The sequence below is a fragment of the Filicampus tigris genome, chromosome 12 (assembly GCF_054856515.1).
Source record: "Filicampus tigris isolate MCC_2025a chromosome 12, RoL_Ftig_1.0, whole genome shotgun sequence".
Lineage (NCBI taxonomy): Eukaryota > Metazoa > Chordata > Actinopteri > Syngnathiformes > Syngnathidae > Filicampus > Filicampus tigris.
This window is the reverse complement of record NC_141228.1, coordinates 2,830,682-2,855,000: the sequence shown is the minus strand read 5'-3', so window position 1 is coordinate 2,855,000 and position 24,319 is coordinate 2,830,682. Positions and strand designations below refer to the sequence as shown.

The 24,319-nt window shown below is 40.4% G+C and overlaps 1 protein-coding gene and 1 long non-coding RNA gene across 2 annotated transcripts in view; one reads left to right on the top strand and one right to left on the bottom strand.

The window, feature by feature from the left end:
- LOC147138067 (uncharacterized) overlaps positions 1–1,087 on the top strand; it is a 7,231-nt gene extending 6,144 nt beyond the window's left edge. The window contains exon 3 of the long non-coding RNA XR_015088930.1: positions 147–1,087. This is a non-coding gene — a long non-coding RNA (uncharacterized LOC147138067). The remainder of the gene's footprint in view (positions 1–146) is intronic.
- A 3,000-nt stretch (positions 1,088–4,087) lies between these two features.
- On the bottom strand, positions 4,088–24,264 carry LOC147138066 (uncharacterized). Its single transcript, XM_086046871.1, has 2 exons — positions 23,784–24,264; positions 4,088–5,937 (listed from the first exon to the last, which is right to left on the bottom strand). The coding sequence occupies exons 1-2, from the start codon at positions 23,905–23,907 to the stop codon at positions 4,499–4,501; spliced, it is 1,563 nt and encodes a 520-aa protein (XP_085902997.1). The 5' UTR covers positions 23,908–24,264; the 3' UTR covers positions 4,088–4,498.
- Between the last annotated feature and the right edge of the window lie 55 nt (positions 24,265–24,319).

Below are 24,319 nucleotides of genomic sequence, written 5' to 3'. Positions count from 1 at the left end.
TACAGGTGGCCAAGAAAGAACAAAAAAAGACTCCACTTCCTGAGAATCCTGAGGAAGAACAACATCAGCCATAGACTGCTTGTGTCTTTTTACCGCTCCACCATGGAGCGCATCCTCACCTACTGTCTGTGCACATGGTTTGCCAGCAGGAAGGAACTCCAGAGGGTCACCAAAATGGCTGAGAAGGTCATTGGGTGCCCGCTGCCGACATTAGAAGACCTTCACAGCTCTTACTGCCTCAGGAGAGCCACGGCCATCTTGAAGAACTCCTACCACCCGGGCCATTCCCTGTTTGTGCTACTCCCGTCGGGCAGACGGCACAGGTCCATAAAAAACGCTGTTTATTCAACATTTTGTGTGTATATGTTATTACAGATACTTCGCAAGTGATGATTTAAATATGAATAATTACATCCATGTGAGTGCAATTCTTTAGAATTACAAAAAAATTAGCTTATTTTGGATTTATTTCAAACGGTGAGGTATCGGTGCAGTATCGGCATCAGCCGATACTGCACAGCCAGGTAGCGGAATCGGTATCAGGGCTGAAAAGTGGTATCGGAAAAACACTAGTGGCGACACAGCGATTCTCCAGGAGCCAACCAGCGCTGAGGTTCAAAAAACATTGAGAGATACTGGGACTAGGAATGGGAATTTCGACTAATTTGCCCGCCGACTAGTCTCAAATTTTATTTGCGACTAGTCTATAAGCGGCGGCACGGTGATCGACTGGATAGCTAGTCCGCTTCACAGTTCAGAGGTCGTGGGTTCGATCCCGGCTCCAGCCTCCCTGTGTGGAGTTTGCATGTTCTCCCCGTGCCTGCGTGGGTTTCCTCCGGGTACTCCAGTTTCCTCCCACATTCCAAAAACATGCATGGTAAGTTGATTGGACATTCTAAATTGCCCCTAGGTGTGATTGTGAGTGCGGATGTTTGTCTCTGTGTGCCCTGCGATTGGCTGGCAACCAGTTCAGGGTGTCCCCCGCCTACTGCCCAAAGACAGCTGGGATAGGCTCCAGCACGCCCGCGACCCTTGTGAGGATAAGCGGTATGGATAATGAATGAATGAATGAATAGTCTATAAGCAAGAAAACTTGAAATTTAATACATATTGAATTTAAAGTTTAAAATGCAAATGTTTTGTGCATTTACAGTAGGGGCTATTTCACCCCAAACATTAAGGACATTTTGTTAATTTAAATATAATTCTATTGATGTAACAACAACTGACTGAATAAAAGTGAACAATTGAAAGAGAAATACATTTGTGATACATTTGCCAATGCAATGTTTGGCATTTATTATGAATAATGTAATGAGTAAAGGTACCGACTCCCAGTCCAGCAGTCTAATTCGCCATATCAGACTCTATATTAGATATCTAAGCGCTGCTTTTGATATAGTAGATCACCAAATTTGATTAAATAGACTTAAAAATCTAGTGGGCATTTCCAGTACTGTTTTTAACTGGTTTTATTCCTATCTCACAGACCGATATTTCTTTGTAAGTATGGCTACTTGTTCCTCCAAAACTCATGAAATTAAACGTGGGGTTCCCCAAGGTTCGATTTTAGGCCCCCTACTTTTTAATCTTTATATGTTTCCCCTTGGGGATGTCATCAGGGGACACGGCATCAGCTTTCACAGCTATGCTGATGACACGCAGCTGTATATTGCCCTGTCTCCTGATGACACAGGACCCATTGATACCCTTTTAAATTGCATTTTAGATATCAAGTCATGGATGGCAGATAATTTCCTACTGCTCAATCAGGACAAAACTGAGGTTTTAGTTATCCGTCCCGAAGGTCAGAGAGAGAAGCTTTTACCAAAACTACAAATTTTTAATCCCTCACATTGTGTGAAGAACCTTGGCGTCATTTTTGACTCTGAGGTCAGTTTTATTCCTCATATTAAAAATGTAACCAAGATTGGTTTTTATCACCTTAAAATATCGCCAGAGTCCGCCCGTTTCTCTCTCAGGCTAACACGGAAGTGCTGATGCATGCTTTTATTTCTTGTCGTTTAGATTACTGTAATGCCCTGCTCTCTGGCCTCCCGAAAAATAGTATTTCACCATTGCAACTACTGCAGAATTCAGCCGCTTGGGTGCCGATGAGATCCAGAGGGCGGGAGTACATTACACCAGTTTTGAAATTGCTGCATTGGCTCCCCGTGTGTTTCAGGATCGATTTTAAGGTACTTTTATTAGTTTATAAATGTGTTAATGGTCTTGGGCCATTTTATTTATCTGATTTGCTTTTATCATACCAAACCTCGCAGATTCTGAGGTCCTCTCGCACCGCCCTTTTAATTATTCCTAGGGTGAGGACCAAAATGCATGGCGAGGCTGCATTCAGCCATTTTGGTCCTCACCTTTGGAATAGCCTGCCAGAGGACGTCAGGTCTGCAGAGACTGTTGATATTTTGAAGAGGAAGCTCAAGACACACTTTTTTAGTTTGGCTTTTAACAACTTTTAAATAATTTATCTTTTCTTTTGATTGAAGATTATTTTTTATCTTATCTCACTGATTTTAGTTCTTAGACTATACTACTGTTCTGTCTTTTAGTTTTGTTGCTCTCTGCCGTTGTCAGCTTTTAGCTCCAGTGTTTCCTCATGGGGGGGCCTCCGCTTTGAGGGAGGGGTGGCTGCCCTTCCCGTGGGGGCTGTCATTGCAGGGACTCCTTGGGTCTGGGTGGCCGGCGGCCTCTACACTTTGTGTGGGGTCCACCTGTCTAATCCGGGCTGGGGTCTCTATGGTGGTGGCGCCCCTGTGGCCGTGGGCTGTCATTCCCCTCGACACGGAGAGCTCCCCTTGGGTACCCTTTCCTCATATGGTTTCTCTGTGCCTTGTCATGTCTTTTTGACAGATTTTATCAGGTTGTGCACTTGTGTGTGGGTGTGTGTGTGAATGATTGCTGATGTACTAATGGATATCTGTCTTGGGTTTGTTGGGAGGGAGGGCATGAAGGAATTTCTTTTTTTTTTTTTAATTATCTATTTATTTTTTATTATATATTTCTTTTAATGTTTTGCTTTGAATGTTTTTCAGCACTTTGAGTTGCATTTTTATGTATGAAAAGTGCTATATAAATAAAATGTGATTGATTGATTGATTGATATGTTAGGCGCATTATCAAGCACACAGGCGACGGCTTTATTTTCTAGTGCCTACGTACCCATCACACTCCGCAGGAGAGCAGCCAAGTTTTCAGCTGTGTCTTTCCTCCAAGGCGCATGAAGAACACAGCTGCGGAGATGTCCTTCGTCCACATACGTTATACACGTCATAGTCATGTAAGATTCAGTGGCTGTGGACGTCCATCTGTCTGTAGTTAAGGCATTGGCAACATAGCTGACCTGCTCAAACACTCGTAGTATCCCCTCTTTCATTTGGTTATGGCTACTCTCGAGTCGGGGCGTTATTGTTTTGCTACTTGGCACCACGTACTCAGACTCGATATACAGCATTACTTTTTCGAACCGTCTGCCCTCAACAAAAGAAAGTGGCCGCATATCGCGTCATTTTCCAAATTAGTTGGGTAATCTTTGCTGTGCGGTGAGCATCGCAGCGCCTGGCTGGAACAAACGCTCTCATGCTCGTCTGCCTGGCCCCGCCGCCATCGACCTGCAGATTCACATCGAGATTTACTTTGGATGTGGTTACTCGTCGTTCCGGGAGAGTGGTTGTAAGCGAGTTTATCCTTACAAACCCTACAGACGACCTTGTTGTCATCTGCTGCATCTAAATACTGCCAAACGGTGTTGTTGTTTTTCGTGGTAGCTTCGACAGAATTTACTTTTCTTCCCCAAACTTAGTGTCCCCCCCCCCTACTGTGTGTGTGCGGGCGGGGTGGGGGGAGCAATTTTCTCTCTTGGTGCTCAGCTTGTTGACAGAGGCAGAGGCGTGAGGGTTCTTAATGCAACGTTTAACCGACTAGTAAAATACTAAACGTTTAATAAATCGTAGACAGTTAAATGACTAGTCACTAACTGGGACTACTTGCTTTTCTCTTTCTTGTTCTTCTTCACCTTCTAGTTCTGTTGTTCTTTTCACATTTTCACAGTGTAATGAAGGTCAGCTGAGCAAGTGGAACATGTGATTTTATTTGATGACTGTGGAAAAGAGCTGGGATTTCAGAAGCCCAGTTTCTTCTCACTCCTTTTCAGTTATGTACAATTAAAAACAACCAAACAGCATAATGTTCACAAATGTTGTTACAGGTAAAGACGATTGACATCTGATTTCATTTACATGTTGGACATAAATACTTCAAAAATAACGTCACCATCACTCAGACACAATGCTTCTTATGTCACTGATAAAATTGGCTTTGGGTGTTTAAAAGGTCTTTTCAAAATCATTCACACTTTTACAGATTAGCACCAGGAGTCAGCTCCTTCAGTTTTTTTTTTGTTTTTTTTCAGCTTCAAGGTCGCTACTATTCTCACCAGCACACTAGTGTTTCTTAGCATGCTTTTTTTGTGGAGAATCTTTTAGCACAAACACTGCAACTGAATGGTTTCTTCCCAGTGTGTGTTCTTGTGTTCTGTTAAATGTGACTTTCGAGAGAAGCTTTTGCCACAATCCGTGCAGGAAAACGTTTTTTCTCCACAGTGTGTTCTTGTGTGCTTTATTAAAACTGATTTGTGAGAGAAGCTTTTGCCACAAATTGAACAGGAAAAAGGTTTTTCTCCAGTGTGTGTTCTTGTGTGTTTTGTATAGTTTGACTTTCGAGCGAAGCATTTGCCACAAAATGAGCAGGAAAAGGGTTTTTCTCCACCGTGTGTTCTTGTGTGTGATAATAAATTAGATTTTTGAGCGAAGCTTTTGCCACAAACTGAGCAGGAAAAGGGTTTTTCTCCACTGTGTGTTCTTGTGTGTGTTAACAAATTAGATTTTTGAGCGAAGCTTTTGCCACAAACTGAGCAAGAAAAGTTTTTTTTTTCACTGTGTATTCTTGTGTGTCTTATTAAACTTGATTTTGGAGCAAAGCTTTTGCCACAAACTGTGCAGGAAAAAGGTTTTTCTCCACTGTGTGTTCTTGTGTGTTTTTTATAACTTGAGTTTTGAAAGAAGCTTTTGTCACAAACTGAGCAGGAAAAGGGTTTTTCTCCACTGTGTATTCTTGTGTGTTGTGTTAAAGTTGACTTATGAGCGAAGCTTTTACCACAAACTGAGCAGGAAAAAGGTTTTTCTCCACTGTGTCGTCTTGTGTGTGTTATTAAATTTGACTTTTGAGAGAAGCTTTTGTCACAAACTGTGCAGGAAAAAGGTTTATCTCCAGTGTGTGTTCTTGTGTGCTTTATTAAATTTGATTTTATCGCGAAGCTTTTGCCACAAACTGTGCAGGAAAAAGGTTTTTCTCCACTGTGAGTTCTCCTGTGTATTATTAAATTTGATATTTGAGTGAAGCTTTTGCTGCAAACTGTGCAGGAAAAAGGTTTTTCTCCACTGTGTGTTCTCCTGTGTATTATTAAAGTTGACTTTTGAGTAAAGCATTTGCGACAAACTGAGCAGGAATTTTTTTTTTTTCTGTGTGTTCTTGTGTGCACTTTTAAAGACCACTTTGAACTTAATGTTTTCCCACACTGAGACCATTGCCAGCATTTGTTGTCAGTGGGACATGTCCTATCACCTTTAGCTTGTTGTTCATCATCATCATCATCATCATCATCATCATCATCATCATCATCACTATCACCATGTGCGTGTGATGGTCCCCAGTAGTCACTCCCTGTTGTCACGTGATGATTTGAGATGCTGCTTGAAGGCTCCGCCCCTCTGTCCTCCTCACGCTCAGCCTTGTCTTGATCTTCACCTTTTAAAGGGCCACAGGGCATTGGTGTCTTGTGGATGTCCTCCTCCTCCTCCTTTTTGATGAGAGTGAAGTCTAGCTCCTTTTGATCAGGAAGAAGATATTTTTCACTGACGTCTGCAGGACACAAAAAGACAAACACACATTTGGTTTGGTTGAGTCAAATCTCAGATGGGGACTTTGATGTTGTGTATTATTGGTGGTACCACCTTGACTTGTGTCCGCCCGATCCCGACTTGGACCGGACCATCGGAAACAAAAAAAAGAATAAAAGGCTGGCAACTCAAACCTGTACAATGGAGCGATTTGATCTATGGACTCCCTGCGACGTGATATGAATTTAAAATTTCTGCTGCTCTCTTGTAAAACATGAGCTATATACAATGCATTCCAAATTATTATGCAAAAGCTGTTTTACTCAGATTTTTACAAATATTCTATGCCAGGGGTCACCAACTCCGATCCTCAAGGCCCAATATTCCGCGGATTTAAGATGTTCCTTCCTTCAACACACCTGATTCAAATGATCAGGATCATTATCAGGATTCTGCTGAGCTTGCTGATCATTTGACTCAGGCGTGTTGGAGGTGTGAAACATCTAAAACATGCTGGAAAGGGGCCCTTGAGAACCACAGCTGTAGAACCCAGGTCTATACAAATGGCACTCAGCATAATTTACATAGTCATCAACAGTTAAATAATTAAAATGTTTTTAACCCATTAAGGCCTAAAGCCCCTGCCTCAAAAGCTCCCCAAAACCTGAGGTTGTCTTTGGAAGTACGCTTGAAAACCTGAAGTTTTCCCAGAAATTCAGCACCTACAAAATAAGCAATATCTCAGCCCCTGTAGCAGATAGAAACCTCATTCAAAAAGAATTTGAGACCCTAGACAGGTGGCTTTCACACAGACCTGAGTCTATTAATCTTTACTGTTTCAATCGAAGACATCAAAATAAATTGTCAGTGCAAGAGAAGCACTATTTTTAATTTTAAAAAATTAAGTGGTAATTATCATCCTCTATTCTGTTACAAAGACGTCGATATTGTCATTGTCTACAAACATATATTTAACCGTTCGATTGGTTCCACTGGTTCGAAGTCCACAAGCGCGTTGTCGATATTACTGCTGTTACTCATTTCAGAGCAACTGCGATCAACGGCATCCGCCATTATGACTCTAAAGAATTCCGGAACATCCTCCACGGGCTCACGACACAGTCACATGCATATTCTGATTAGGCCTGAACAATGTGTCTTTTGAACATCGCGATTGCGATGTGCTCATGCGCGATAGTCACATCGTAGGACGTACGATGTTTTAACTTGTTTTTTTTCTTAGAACATGCAAACTTGTTTTGCTTCAAAAAAGCAGCAAGCTACTCCGTGCTCTTGATACATCAAACCGACGTCGGAGGTAGTTAAGCGTTGTTGCATCTTTAAGCACCGTCTGATTAGTAGAGTGGCCACCATCATAATGTCGTAACCCGTCTGTAAGCGTCTTGGGGGCGTTTACGTTTGTTGAATCGGCGTCTCCAGTCGTGACATTTGGTCACTCTGATTGGCTGTTAGCTTGCAAATCATTTCTCTTTTATTCAGTCAGTTGTTGTTACATAAATAGAATTTAAATTAACAAACTGTCCTTAATGTTTGGGCTGAAATAGCCCCTACTGTAAATACACAAAACATTTGCCGTTTAAACTTTGAATTATATGTATTAAATTTCAAGTTTTCTTGCTTATAGTCGACTAGTCGCAAGTAAAATTTTGGATTAGTCGGCGGGCAAATTAGTCGAAAATTCCCATCCCTAGTACGCAAGGGACCGATTATGTTTTGTCATTCAAAGTCGTTGTAAATAACGTCGCTAATATTGTCAAAATAGCGGTGATCAATCGGCCCCAATACATCAGTTCTTAGGGCCACTTAAACCTCTGAAAACATCACAAAATGATTAGCCTTTCCATGTCTGACTAAAAAGAGCAAGAAATGAGCACCCGAGGTGCACTTCATGTCACATACGTTGTGACCAAAATACTCCAACAAATTGCGTTCCGAGAAGCTTTTTCGTTAGCTGAATTGCTCATAGATTCATTGTTATAGATTACATTTAAATTGTTAGCTTGACTTACTTATTCTCCGAGGTCCACCACTGCGCGGCACCAAGCCCCGGTGTATTTATTGACACACAAAGGCCGGCCCACTCGCACGGCGACGCCGCTGTATCTCTGGCTGGACAGAATTAAAGCGTTCGCCGCAACAAGAACTAGTCTATAGCAAACACGGTGCTCCTGGCTGAGTGACCAGCCATGGCAAACACGGCTGAAGGTGGACACGGAGCTTCTTGGCTGCCTAGACAGCGGATCTCCATGAAACAGTGCCCCCATGTCTTTTCAAAGTTTATACCTCTATCCATTTTCTCGAGTCGGCCACTTATTAGCGATCACACGCGACACCGGTGATGCCGAGCGGATCTGGCAGAACATCAGCTAGTGGTTGGCCGGTGGCTGCGTGGAGCTAACTCCTACTCGAGTGCATAAGCGGGCAGCTCGTCCAAGACACGAACCCTAATGTATCGAGGGTAGGAAGATCTCCTTCTGCTAACTTTGACTGTTAGCAATCGAAAGCTAATCCTGCCTCGACTAGCCGCGGGAGTTAGTGGGAGCCAACAGCCATGGCTGCTTGGCCGCCTATGGGAAAATAATAAAGTCTTTGCATCACTAAATGTCCGAAAACTATGATCAATTGTCACTAAAATTCATATGCACATTCCTGGTATTGTCCACTCTAACCCGTAATTAAAAAAAAAAAAAAATCAGCACAATATTTTTGATATTGTGGAGGTGATAGTGGTTTTTCCTCATAGGAGCTCACATTTGATGTTAATACGAACTAAATATTGTGCCACCCAAGTTTATATTTTCACAGTTTGATAAAGACAAGAGTAGGAATGTGCAAATGAATTTTAGTGGCAATTAATCAGTTTCAGACACTAGGTAACAGAACGTGTTAAACCAAAACAAGGAACAACACGGATAACAATAGTTGCCTCCCTGTGATGACGTAGACAGCCTGAGATGGAGAAAGAAAGAAAAAAACACGCCCCAAAAGCGGACGTCCCAATTTGCGGCTTTAGTCATCACAAAAAAGATCATAACTCACTACAGATTATTTTAGGGGGGTGAATTTCATTGCTAACGCCCACGGAATAACTTCTTCGCCTAACGCATCCGAGCTCGTATATCCGCGTGAAGATGCCTGCAGCTCCAACATGGTGCATGGACGCCATCATTCTACACCACCAAGCTCTTCATCAGTCATTGTGGTGTACTGTCCTCTTACAGACAGGACAAATTATTGCATCCTCCTGAAAATTGTTCTTCTAGGGACACCAAGGCATTTTGCAATGCAGGAAACTGGAAGATGTGTATTCAACAAATATAGTAGTTTTTCCCTCTCCACTACAATTCTAGGATGACCAAGCCCAGATCCAACTTCTGTCTATTGTTCCACTGTAGACATAAAGGTTGCTCTGATTTCTCTCTGCACAACATGATAAAGGTCTCTCAAGGCTTCTGTGATCTCTGATAAATTGCCTATCGGTCCAGAGAATGAATCAAACAGAATTGGCTCATGACGAGTCAGGAACTCAACAAAATCTAAATTCAATGGCTGCTGATTTAAGGCTGACTGCAGTTTTTAGAAGTCTCTCCAACAACTGCTGCCTTAGCTGGTCCTGTGTAAATGACAGGGTTCTTGTTAACTATTTACAAATGTACAGTATAATATAACAAATAATACATTTTGGAATGTCAAAAGTACCATTATGATACCCCATATAAAAGGCAAACGCAACTCAATATTATTAGTGCTGAAATTAATTGGTAAATGCATATTTTCGATTAAGCATGAGCAATCAATTACAAAAACATTGTCACTATTAGGGATGTTCCGATCAGGTTTTATGATACCGATACTGATCATTCATGAGTGAGATCAGCCGATACCGATATTGATCACATGGAATATCTGCATATTTTTTAATTTATTTATGGTGACTGCTATTATGCAATATTATCTGAAAGAAATCCTGCCATATTATTGCCGTACTTTTGACAAAAATCTATATAGATTTCAAAAGCATGAAGAAACACAAAACCGTTGCTGGCACAATTCAACAATTACTCAGTCACAAAGATAACTGAAAAACTGAAATTTGCCAGCTTTAAGTAACACAGTTTTTAACAGATCAAAATAATCAGCAGTCTCAAAAGACTTAATTATGCAAAAAGTCAAATAATAACATGCCACCTAAACATTGCATTGTTCAGAATCTAATTAAAGTAGAAAAAATAGTCACATGTAGGCTTCACTTGAATAAACTATTCAGTTCCTAAATTGAAACGACTCAGGAACTTGTGCATAGACAAACTATCTTGTGCAAGTGTCAATGAGAAAAAAAGTCACTGTTAATCTTTTTGTGAATTATAAAATGATCAAGTGGGTCTGTTGCCCACAAGTGACCTACAATGCGTCTCCCTGCATGGGGCAATAATGCCACTTATACTGCGCTGAGCCCGCCTTGACTTTATTCATTGCAGTGAGCCTCGTAAACTCACCACAGTCTCCCAATTGCTTGTTCTTCAAATGTCGGATTAAGTTGGTGGTGTTGAAAATTTTGGCCATGCTCCCCGCGCGAGGTACCTTTTCATGGCATATACAGTATTACAATACGCAAACTCCACATACACAGCAGACAATGCTATGTTCATACCAACTGCGATGGGAGCGTGTCTGGCGGCGCGTTTCAATTGGAGTCAATGTAGCTTGCGTGGGCAGGCGCGGTTGTGTGCAGGGCGGCGCGAGGAATGCTTTTGGAGCGGTGGGATGTCGTCACGTATTAAACAAATCAACTTTTTTGCCATTTCGTTTCGCCGCAGCCAATCAGCATCGGGCATACTACGTCACACACAGCCAAACAGTGTCCTGTTCACTCGGCGGCTTTTAAAAAAAATGTTTTCCTTACAGTTTTTAAGAGTGGCTCTGTGGGACACACCGCAGTGTACAGGGGACCTTTGACCTCTGGCTCTGTGTGTAAAACGTAGTATGCCCAATGCAGATTGGCTGCCGCGAGGCGCAATGGCAAAAAAGTTGACTTGTTTAATACGCGACGAATGGGGCAACTGGGCATATTTTCGGTGCTTCACTCCGCATCCCACAGCTGCAAACGCAACATTCGCACCGCCCCGCACGCAACCGCGCAAACTACATTGACTCCAAAATTGAAACGTGCCGCCAGAAACGCTCCCACCGCAGTAGGTGTGAATGTAGCAGGCGCGCTTCCGCAGCGAGCAGAGTGTAGGGACGCAACACGGCTGTAGGCTGCGAAGCACGAGCTGCAGGTGATCGAATGTTTTGATTATCAATAAAAGACTTTGATCAAATATTCCGATCATGTAATTTTTCACGAAAATCGGCCGATCATGATCGGTGCCCGATCGAGCGGAGCATCCCTAGTTATTATATCATTAACTTGTATGAAAAAACTTTATTTAGTAGGGGTGGGAACGATAATCATTTTTAAGACGCATCGTTCCTTTTATTACAAAGATTCAGCATCGATTCAGAGGTATTGAATCGATGTTTAAAGTATAAATTTAAAAAAAAACTAAAAACGTGCAAGGGATTACATTACATGCATTAGTACGTCAGAAGTCTGTGCCGAGGCTTACGTGACAAGATGGCGGAACAAGCAAAACCTCACACGAGAGGCGGAATCCTCGTTAAAAGCATCGGTTTGGAGACGTTTCGTTTCTTTATGAAGTGTGAGACGAGGATAAAAATATTTCGCGAACCCAACAAACATGACACGCTACCACCCAGAGTTGAGTGCGGCGAAAGGCGGTAAACGACTAACTGACTCTGCCAGGTGCTCTAGCAATCTTCTACCAAACTCCGAAAGACCAAGAAAAATACCAAATCCATTGCAGAGTACATTGCATCAGATTTGCTCCCTTAATCGGTTGTGGAAGGAAGTAGCTATTGTGGCATGATGAAGACAGTGACACTGTACATCCACGATATAAAATTCCCGTCACATAGTACAATAACACCAGAGCATGCAGATCACTTCTTTTCTCACACAAAAACCTAGAATATGCATACCACCTTCAAAGCTTCGCAATTAAAAGTCTGTTATTTATTGTTCCAAAATAAGCTGTTGGTTTATATTTTGAATAATAAAGCTGTTCTGTTTGATGGCAATTTCTCAGGGCTCAATGTTAGTGTTACACCACTCACAGTGAGGTGTGGAACGAGCTCGATCTTTTATTGCTCTTAACAGAGGAATACACAGTACTTCTACCAGCCATCGCTACAGCACTGCATCCCTTTTTCCTTTCTCCAGTCTCTTCTTTTTTTTCTCCGTCCAGGGAGATTCTTGCTCTCTGGTTCACGCCAACCATCCTTTTTCACTCAATGTTCAACACTACCCTCTGCTGTACTGCACAATATCACATCCTAACATAAACTACATGTGAAATAAAGCTCACCGATCAATTGCAATATCATCCATCCATCCATTATCCAAACCGCTTTATCCTCATGAGTAGATGTGGGTGATATATATCGTCATCAATATCATCGTTAATCTTGCTTTCACGATGTGTAATTTTACATTATCGAATATTAATACTGCCTCTTGAGCATAACATCTCGAGTCAGCCGACAGCCGCAAAGTATGAGGAAATGCTGAAAGCCAGTGTGCATGGACGGCAGAGGACGAAGTGATAATCATTCGCCAAAGGACAAGCCCAACGTCGGTGGGAATAACATTGTTAGATGTGCCACAACGGTCACCGTGAAGAGCAATTCTGTTGCCCCACAAGCCATATGGATTACTTGTCGACCGCGCAAGCACGCTAAACAAAAGCTTAAACACGCACACACTCAGAAAACAGTTGCCGAGTTGAACCAACAAACGAGAGGCTGCGATGACGCGCACCGAGTCAGTGTGTGGAAAAAGTAAATCCACTTGTCCTCTCGTTGGTTGATCTCACGCTGGGGACCAGTCATCGCCTTTTATGAGTGCCTGCGGGTATGTACAAAGCCTCCGAGTCAACTTATATCTTTGAAACAATGCGTCTTTCTGCAATATAGCTCCGGATATGGCTGTGTTGTTTCATTTTTAAATTATGAATGCTTCTGAAAAATCCGCAATGCACTGAGTTGAAGCGCAACAAAGCGAGGGATCACTGTACACCCAAACATGAATAAAGTCACAAGTCTACATATCACAGCGATGAATGGGTGAGAAAATGAACTTTTCGGTAAACTGCAGCTTTATTATTCAACTTTATTCTGAATACGGTGGCCAACGTATGAGAATGGTCTCTCGCTGGGTGACACTTCGTCACACGTCACATAAATAAATTTTTTCTCATTCTGATTGTTGTAGTTAACACCTTTTTTCATTCTGATCCCTCCAGTAGTTGGCAGTGGTAGACCAGTACTGAAGCCCAAAATGTCACATCATTATGGAATAACAGCACAGATATTTACCGTATTTTCCGGACTATAAATCAATCCGGAGTACAAGTCGCTCCAGCCATAAAATTCTAATCAAGTAGAAAAAAACATATATAAGTTGCTATGGAGTATAAGTCGCATTTTTAAGGAAATTTGATCAAATCCAACACCAAGAAGAGACATGTCATTTTAAATTTAAATAACGAACAATTTAAAATAAAAATAGAGACAACAACAGGCTGTAACGTCGCGTTACGCTGATAAATGTGTCAATATAAATCAAAATTATAAAATTGTGCGCTTAGTACACATTTTCACTGAGCTACGATGGTAACATTTAGCTTACAGTCACACACATAGAATTACAAGAAAGTTAGGACTGTATGTGAATTTGGGGGGATTCACCGGAGCGCCTCATCCAAACAGTCACTCGAATCAAAGAGCGTGACCGGACGCAGTGATAGGGAACAACGTGGCTTCAGTAGCACTCCAATCCATTCCACAGAGCTCAACAACTCGCTCAATCCCGGCGCGTACACGACCACGAAGGCGGCACGCATCTGCCGCTAGTCGCTAACGGCTAACAGACTCCAAACGTCTCTCTTTAGGACCCCTTAGCTGTCAAACAATTTGCCCGACATAAATCAACGTAAAGAAAGGACCCATTGGCTGCCCGAAAGCCTGTCTGGTGTAAAACACACAAGTTAAACAGTAAACCAATGCCTGTATAAACGAAGCACTGATGAGGAATTTACAACAGGTATGTCAGAAAGACTGGGGGGAACCAAAGTTTAGTTCAGCCTTGGTGCGTTTATTCCGTGTCTCCTCCTGATTCTCTGACCGGAATCAATGGTCTATACTACCTGCTTCAGCCAGTGTAAATTCTCTAAATTAATGTGGACAACACTACAAGGTAAGATAACTTTAAGCTCACCAAAACAGTCGTAGGTCGATTAAATAAGTCTTTTATTTATCGTCGACCATGTAGAATGTTTCCATGTCTCCAAAAGTATTTATGTATTCGGTCGTAATTATCTCTTTGTTGTCTACGAACCGTATGTGTGTGTGTAAGACCACAGGCACGGCAAGTAGATGTATTGATAGTCAAATTGCCTTTTTATCATACTATTTTAATGACTTATTTAACAAAATATTAGGATTTAACTGTTTAAATTATCCATACATTTTAATAGCGTTAAGGATTAACCTTTATGTTCCTTTATGTCAGGGGTGTCAAAGTCAAATGGACAGAGGGCCAAATAAAAAATTTTGCGAGAAGCCGATGGCCGGACTGATAGAATGTTCATTGAAATTGTTTAAAATGTCCAGATTGGATCGGGTCCTTCGCGCCTGCTGATGACGTCACGCTTTATATTTCTGTAATATATTTCTTTGCCTCTATGTTTGTCACCCCCCTGGCTGTTGTGCTTATACGTTCAGTTACTAAATAAAAAATAAAATAAAGTACATTCGTGCTACTTTTGCGAGGCAGCTCGTACGTCACTTCCGCTTACGACCCGAGAAGAAGCCGCTGCCCGTCTTATGAAACAAGATCAGTGGAACGTTTGCGTTTCTCCTGCCAAACTGGAAACAATTTTCTGGTTGGCTCGGGCTGCAAGATTGTATGAACTGTACATAATGTGAATTAAAGCGGAGAGGATCATATGATTGGTATGATGTCTCCAGCTGACTATTTTAGAGTGGCAAGGTATGGATGTGGGTGCTCCTGTCAGAAAACACAGGCCCATATTACACTTGACACGTCTATTTATTGTGGTCTATAACAACACAGACAAAGAATAACCTAGCAACATCATCCAATGCATATCCATTAGTTAACAATATGCCTAAACATTACAATTCACTGTATTAAGCAATTAAACGGCCAAACAATACATACAGTAACAATTTACATCCACATGTTTCATCGCTAGAATAGTAATCGTAATAGTAATAGTAAGCCAAAATAACTAACTAGTGTTCATCAACGTGACATCACTCGCGAGAACATATCTAGGCTATTATGTACAGCAGTTACCTGACACGAACCTAAATGATTAAACTCACCTTTTAACATTTAGACACAACAACAAACGTGGTGAAACACGGGAAATCTACAACTACTGCGTTTGCTGGCACGAACAAACTACTAGTTAGCTGTGTTGAAGGAGGAGAAAGAAAAGAAACCACATTTCTCGCTATCGACACTTAGCGCTCAAGGAGCGTTCAACGCCTGCACACAGTGTGGGACATCTCAGTACTTCATCGATACTCAATGAAAATATCAAATGCCAATAATTACTAATAATAAAATGTGAGATTTCTAACATTAAGTATTTCTTAGTAAAGCATGTTGTACTCCGAATAACCTTTCACCACAATCCGATTCTGAAAGCCACAAAGTGACTTGAAGTCTTGAGTCGGCATGTAGACGACCGAAGGACGATCCTCGCAAAAGTAGTGGTAATGTTCGTTATAACAACAGCCAGGAGGTGGCAATCATAGGCGTGACATCATCAGCAGGCACGAAGGACCTGATCACTTCTGCTACCCACACCGGCTTGCTGCGGGCCGGATCAAATAATAAAGAAATATCATCCCAGGGGCCGTAGAAAACCTTGTCGCGGGCCGGATGTGGCCCATGTGCCTTGACTTTGACATATGTGCTTTATGTGAAGTGATATACAGGTCTTCCCAGCTCTGCACTACAGATTATTCTGCCCGTTGTAAAGTCAATATGTAATGCAGGTTTATATGCAGCCTTAGAACTCCCTCCTGTGGTTGTTTGGTGTATTGTTTGCTGACCTTGAAAAGGAAAGGGATACGATATAATGTGTTAATAATTTCACACATAAGTCGCTCCGGAGTGTAAGTTGCACCCCCGGCCAAACTATGAAAAAAAACACGACTTAAAGTCCGGAAAATATGTTAAATGACAAATATTCTCAAAAATCAATGTAAATCTATACATAATTTTTTGTTCTGTATTGTTAAATATTGTCATAGAATATCATTATGTTTTGCAGAAGCGGTATTTAGCAATTTAAAAGTGATGTTGTTCACAAACACAGGCCCATATTCACAATGTGAAGCAAGTGCAGATTTAAAATATTTTTTGTGGGATATCGTCAAATTATCGTTATCGAGTTTTTTGAAAAAATATCAAGATAACTTTTTTTTGCCCATATCGCCCACCCCTACTCACGAGGCTCGCGGGGGTGCTGGAGCCTATCCCAGCTGTCTTCGGGCAGTAGGCAGGGTACACCCAGAACTGGTTGCCAGCCAATCGCAGGGCAAGTTGCAATATAATTTAAAAGAAAATCACGTGCTACATTAGGTCAAATAAAAGCGGCATTCATTGCTAAATTACACAGTAATGTCAATCAGATGATGCATATTGCACTTTCAAGTATTAAAATACAGGTTATGCTAAATCAGATTAAGTTTAAATATGTTTTTATACATTTTTTCTTGTAGGAGAAGTTACAGACATTTGCTACAACAAATGCTACGATTGGCACTTTTTAAAATTTGTGTTGACACAAATCAAAGTGTGAAATATAAATCCTTGCTCTTCCATGAGTTCTGCAATTGTTTTAAAAAAGGTACCAGTGTTTTAGATGAACTATAAAATGTAAGCCATTGTAGTGATCCCTCGGAATCAGAATCGAATCGTAGGCCTCTGAATCGGAAATCAATCGGAACGTGGGCTTCTGAAGCGGATCAAATCGTGAGGTACCCATATATTCCCACCCCTAGTATTAAAAAATACTTACATGTGCAGGGGTGCACATATTTTATTTCATGCGGTACTCACATGAGTACCAGGAGACTGTCTTTGGTACTCACTCATGGTCCAACGGATCACATAAGTCATAGTTCAGATCGGTCATTTATTTTATAGAACGCTTTTGCCCATAAAAAAAAAACAAAAAAACTCCTAATGTCTATTGACTGGTTTAGGATTTAACCCCTTAAGCAGAGGGCAACTTTTTGGCAACTTTGCCAAAAACGCTAAAAAAAAGGTGCACCCAAAGTCAATTTGTAGCTGTTCTTGAACCATTTGTTGTATCAGCATAATTTTGGTCTCTTTTTGAAGATAACATTTTGAATTTTTCTCCCAAACAGTCAGAATATAAGTGCTCCTGTCACTGAACTATGGATATTTGACATATTTAACAGAAAAAAAAAGGTGAATCTTATGTTCGTCTAATTTCTTTTCACAAAATCTGCCTTGAAAATGAATTTAGAATGTTGAGTAGCACTTGAAAACACTGCAGGATCAAAGCTTGAGGTCTCCCCAAGTTCCAGTTCAAATTTGACAATAACCCTATAAAAAAATGAGCATTTTATACATGTTTTCCTAAGGAAAGGTACAGGCGAACCCCAAATGTTCCATTTGGGTGACCTGTGCACCCATTTGTTTGGAAAAAAGGCTGCTATGCTTTTTTTATGCTACTATGGTGTAGTTCTTTTTTTGCTGTTGTTTTGCCATGTTTACAAGCAAAAAAAACAAAAACTGCAAAGGAGGCTTTGCGATAGCAGAGAGTCTTGTTACGCACAGGGCGCAGGAGAACGAAGCACGAAAAGGAGGCGTCTACGCAACGAGGTTCTTTTATTCAAAGACAATTTGTATGACACACCCCATATCGGTTTTTGAAGAATTTTATAGGCTATCCAATGCGTCAGTCAACAGTCAGTTCCTCTGTGATTAGCCAAAGCTACGGAAGGATATGTAATGGGAGTGACTTTTTTACGCACGGCCGTTCATTGGCTTCTGTAGGTCTCTTTGAAGGGAAAACCCTTGCAGATTGTCTAAAGTGAGGTGTCAACCAAAGGCCAAGGATTACAGCTTTCGTTTTGATATGTGTACAGGCTAATGAGCTCATGCTAAGTGAAGTTACAATCACAAATGCATCAAAAATAGTGATATTTGATGGAAATTGGTAACGTTTGCAGCTGCAGATAACGTGGCTTTATGGATGTAAATCTTGGCATGGACTCACTATTTTACCAGAATACTTTGACTGGACCCTTGTCGACGTAATGGGACCATGTTTGATGGAGTTGGACATTTCCGTGTGCAAATTATGACGAATTATGATGTTGTTATGGTGAGTCGCCATTTTGTTCTTTGATCTACGATTGTCTAACATAAATGCTCACTCAGTCTGCAGATATGATTGTATTGTAACATGTTGGGCACCATTCAAATTTCCAGAAACTCATCTTTTAAAAGATGTATAACAATAACAATATTACAATAATAACAATATTTCAGCCCTTAAAATAAAGGATAACATAACCACCAATTATTTAGAATAAATTATTATTTATTTCAAATAATGTTGGAAAATTGTATGCTTCTTTATACAAATCAAACTCTTGTACCAGTGATTGTGATAAATTCATTGATTTGGTTAAATAATTTATGCCGACTATCTCAGAACACTTTAAATTATGCTGTGAACAACCAATTTCAAAATTAGAAATATCTGAGGCTATTCATCGAATGAAAAAACATCATCAGTGGATTTCTATGTACATTTTTGGGATATTATTGAAGATCACCTATTGGCATTATTCAAAGAATGGTTTGTTACGAAAGAAATGTCCACGATATGAAGCAAGGTGTCATAACTTTAATACCTAAACCTGATAAAGATCATCTTCTGATTGAAAATTGGAGACCTATTACACTTTTAAACACAGATTATAAAATTCTCTCATTGGTATATGCTAAAAGATTTAAAAAAGGTCTGGATGAAATCATAAGTGAAAATTTGGTCAAAATTTTCTAGCGACTGTTGAAATGTTTTATAAAGGTATTGATAGTTGTGTCATGCTATATCTAAACACTATCAGTAGATTTCCGGTTTCGAGGTCTGTTCGCCAAAGTTGCCCAATATCTCCTTTTTTGTTTTGAATTGTGGTGGAAATACTCTCGTTATATATTAAGAATAGTACAATTATCAAAAGCTTGTCTATTTTTGCTAGGGAAATTAGATTGACCCAACTAGCTGATGATACAGCATTATTCCTTAGAGACAAACAGCAAATTCTACAAGCAATTTCACTAGTCGATGACTTCTGATCTGCATCTGGGTTAAAATTGAACAAATCAAAATCAAAATGAAATCATCTGTTTATACCAAACTGACGTACCAGCTTTATGTGATATCCCAGTTAAAAGGTGTGTTCAGTATCTTGGTGTTTATGTCTGTAGCAATGTTAAGGACCGCCAAATACTTAACTTCTCCCCCAAACTACTGAAAACTAAAACAATATTAAACTTGTGGCTTCAAAGAGACTTATCAATTTTGGGAAGAGTCCTTTTGACTAAAGCTGAAGGTGTCTCAAGATTTGTATACCCAGGTTTGTCCCTTGATGTTAGTAATTCCACAAGTAAGGACATTAATAAGTTGTTTGCTAATTGTTTGTATGGAAAAAATAAGCATAATCATCTGAAAGCCGAAGGTGGATTTGAATTATTGGACTTCATGGGCTTGAACTATATATTTAAATTGAAATGGTTAAAAAAATGTATAAAAACTCCAGGATCCTTATGGTATTTTATCCCGTATAATATTTTCAGTAATTTAGGAGGTCTTCAATTCTTACTATCTTGCAACTATAATGCTGTGAAAATACCTGTTATATTGTCAACATTTCCTCAACAAGCTTTGTTAGCATGGAATATGTGTCACTCCCTTATTTTTTCCCCACATAAATCTATTATTTGGAACTAGGGATGTGCGCGACTAGTCGTTTAATCGTTTAACCGTCTACGATTTATAAAACGTTTAGTATTTTACTAGTCGGTTAAACGCTGCATTATCACGCATCTTGTTCCTCACGTCTTTCTGCCTCTGTAAACAAGCCAAGCACCAAGAGAGAGAATTGCTCCTCTCTCCCCCGCCCACACGCAAACATAATAGGGGGCGGGGACACTAAGCGTGGGGAATAAAAGAGATGTCGAAGCTCCCACGAAAAACAATGTCACCGTTTGGCAGTATTTTGATGCAGCAGATGACAAAAAGGTCATCTGTAGGCTTTGTAAGCATAAACTCACTTACAACCACTCTCCCAGAGCGATGAAAAGCCACATGTGTGGCGCGCAGCCTCGGCCTCCTGCCGCAAGCTGCGTAGCAACAATAGCACGTTAGCTCGCCCCCAGTCGCGCTCAGCTCCTGGTCCCGGCCGGCAAGCGTGGGCAGCGGGGGCGAGGGGGCGACTCTGGGCGGGCCCTTCCCACAGATCTCCACAGCTGCAGCGGCCGCTGGGACACCGCGGTGGCAGCAGTCGCCCTTCGCGGGGTCGGTAATCCGGCCCGGCCCGCTCATTCGGCAGACGCGGCTCATGACCCAAAGTCAGAATCGGCTAAATACGTCTAATTGCAATATTGAGCCAACAAGTTCAACACACAAATGCACATATCTAGCTAATATTTAGCTTATATCATGCGTAGCAGCAGCTACTGTACATACAGATACATCAGGTACCATATGATTACATAAATTGCTTAGATTAGATAGACTTTCTTTGCTTGCCCTTAAAATGCAGCGTTGTTTGTCATATTTTCTTTCTAAAGCAAAACAAGGTTAGCCAATCAATTGGTGTTCAGTAGCATGCTTTCAGTAACAGCTGCATTATTGTATTGTCTTGAACTTCTCAAAAATTAAGCGCTTGTGAAAAATAATACAAAAACATTTATTGAAATAAATATAAATATAGAATTTAAATGAACAAACTGTCCTGAATGTTCAGGCTGAAATAGCCCCTTCTGTAAATACACAAAACATTTGCATTTTCAACTTTGAATTCAATATGTATTAAATTTCAATTTTTCTTGCTTATAGACAAAGAAAATTTGAGACTAGTCGGCGGGCAAATTAGTTGAAATTCCCATTCCTATTTGGAACAATGAATGTATTCTTAAAAGGAACAAATCACTGAATATGCAAAACTGGATTGATAAAAACATTATTTTCATGAAGGATTTATTTAACTGTGATGGTCAACTCCTTAGTTATGCAGACTTTTTAGCGGAAAAAGCATTCCCTGTTAAATTTAAAGAATTTCACTCTGTCATAAAGTCAATTTCAAGCAGGATAATAGAATTAATGAAAGGTTATAAGAAACAAAATGAGCAACCTGAAATTATTAATCATCTCTACATTAATGGTAGTGACATTTTAAGTAGTAAATGTATCAATAAACATATCAGGGAATCTCTGTATAAAAGTAAGAAAATAACGTCTCGTGGAATTTTTTTTTGGAATGCTCAATTTAGGAATATTAACTGGAGTTAAGCGTGGCTTGTTCCTTTTAAATTCCTCATTACAAATAAAGTTAGAGAAATACATTTAAAAATTCTACATAATATATACCCAACTAATGTATATATTTCACATTTTACAGATATTGATAATAAGTGTTCTTTTTGTAATGCTGTACCTGAAAGTGAGGCTCATTTATTTTTTGATTGCCCCATAAGTGCTACATTTTGGAAAGATTTGGAGAACTATATATTGTGTAAAACTACGTACACGCAGATTACGCTGAATAGTAAACAAATTATTATTTGTTTGAATCTAAAGAAAAAAAGCAGTGTACTATTGTTAATTTATATGTTTTGCTGGGAAAATTCCACATCCATAAATGTAAATTTCTAAATTCTACCCCGTTATTGTTTTTGATTGACGTAGATAATTATTTTAAGTCTCTTGATCTAACAAATAATAAATGTAAATCAATAATTACCATACACACAGAAATGTTTAGAGAGTAACTCACGGATCCCTGTTTTGAAAGGTGAATTTATTTTATTTTTATTTTATTGTAATCCTCCTCGCTAATTCGCGCTTCAACTCTCGCGCCCTCGGTGCATTGCGGATTTTTCAGAAGCATTCATAAATTAAAAATGAAACAACACAGCCATATCGGGAGCTATATTGCAGAAAGACGCATTGTTTCAAAGATATGAGTTGACTCAGACTTTGTACATACCCGCAGGCCCTCATAAAAGGCGGTGACTGGTTCCCAGTGCGAGATCGACCAACGAGAGCACAAGTGGATTGAATTTTTCCACACACTGTACTGTACGTGAGCTGACTCTGTGTGCGTCATTGCAGCCTCTCGCTTAGTCTCGTCCACTATTCAAATGTGCCGTTGATTTAGTCAGAGTCAAGCCGGATACTTTCTCCTCCACATTTGTAATGACGTGTTTGCTCTAATAAAGTTTTGTAAAAATCAGAGAGCACAGTACAACTGCTGTGTTTACAATTCGTGAGCGCAGCGCAGCCTGCTCCCGGCCGACTTAAGACATCGCCAAATAAAGTGTGAAAGTGTTTGTTATTTTTGTCTTAGTTAACTACAATCCCGCGTTGCATTTTATCCAAAGGACTTTATTGATGTTGTTGTGCAAAGATAAAGTTAATGCATGATTCCGGCGGCCATGCTTCTTCGTTTTTGAAATGAAGTAGGAGGAGAAGAAGAAGAAAAAGCAGGCGAAGAAGAATGAGGGAAGAAGAAGCGGCCGCTTTTACTTTCACTTTTCACAACGGCGACAAGTGTTTTAAAGTGCAGGATTGGATAAATTACACTATGGCATTTTAGTTAAGGTAAGTCAATTTTATGTTAAAAATTACAACTTTAACGTAGTTTTTAGCGAACGTTCCGTCGTGCTCGTCAGCAGCCACGGTCGGTCGATGCTAAATTCTGATCACAGCCTGCAAGTTTGGTATTTAGCATTTTTATAGTTAAATTGATTATTTAACAATTATTTAGAAGTGTGGGAACCATGTTCGGGTTCGCAACAGCGTAACAGAGGCACAAATCCCCCAAAATAAAACTGTACAATAAATATCATATAAAATAATCATCATAATCATAAATCCGACTCTACTTTGCAGGTTTCACTTATCGCGGCGGGTTCTGTCCACCCCCATTAACCGCGATGAATGAGGGATCACTGTATTGTATATGTATGCAAAGATGTTAATTGGAATGCTTGATTACTATGTTGTACTTTGTTCTGTATTTGTTAAAAAAATAATAATGAAAAAAATTGCGCTTGCTCTCTCTCTGGAATTGGGCGCCAGTTAATCTGGAAGCTAGTTGAACCGTAACACCTGTCACAACCAAATAAATAAAGTCAAAATAAGGTGGGGAAAAACCTTGAATGCATTTTCCCACAACAACTTCATCTGGCCGTGGTCACAACACGGGAATGAAGTTTACATTGAAATACAAACACACGTGACATATTTTTAACGATAAAAAGTCGTTTTTACAAAGCAAATGAGAGTAAGAAGTGTACAAACTTGCTCTGTATGACACAACACGAGGCTGCATGCACATTGAAATACAAACACGCGTGACATATTTTTAACGATAGAAAGTCGTTTTTACAAAGCAAATGAGAGTAAGAAGTGTACAAACCTGCTCTGTATAACACAACACGAGGCTGCATGCTAACTTCGCCCAGCAGTTGAAAATGTTGCTCGTTCTCTTCTTTTATTCCACCAAGTTCCTCCTTGTACTTTGGTGTCGTTCTTGCATACATTGTCACACGACGATCCCAACAAATTCGCACTTCTTGATCACTATTTGACTGTGAGCGGAGTGGTTCTCTTTGTTAGGGGCAAGCGAGCTAAACTAAGATAAGGTTAAATAAAATAGGCCAAGAAATGGCCACGCGCGCCGAGACAAGCTAATCCGGACCCGAAGACACAATAACTGATGTCGTAGTTCTTTAAAGTATTGATTAGCGTCCTGTGTGGAGGCTGCAGTGGGTTCAGCACTAAATCGGAGAGAATAATTTAGCTGAGGGTGTTTTGTTTGGGGCGGCACGGTGGTCGACTGGTTAGCACGTCCGCCTCACAGTTCAGAGGTCGTGGGTTCGATCCCGGCTCCGGCCTCCCTGTGTGGAGTTTGCATGTTCTCCCCGTGCCTGCGTGGGTTTTCTCCGGGCACTC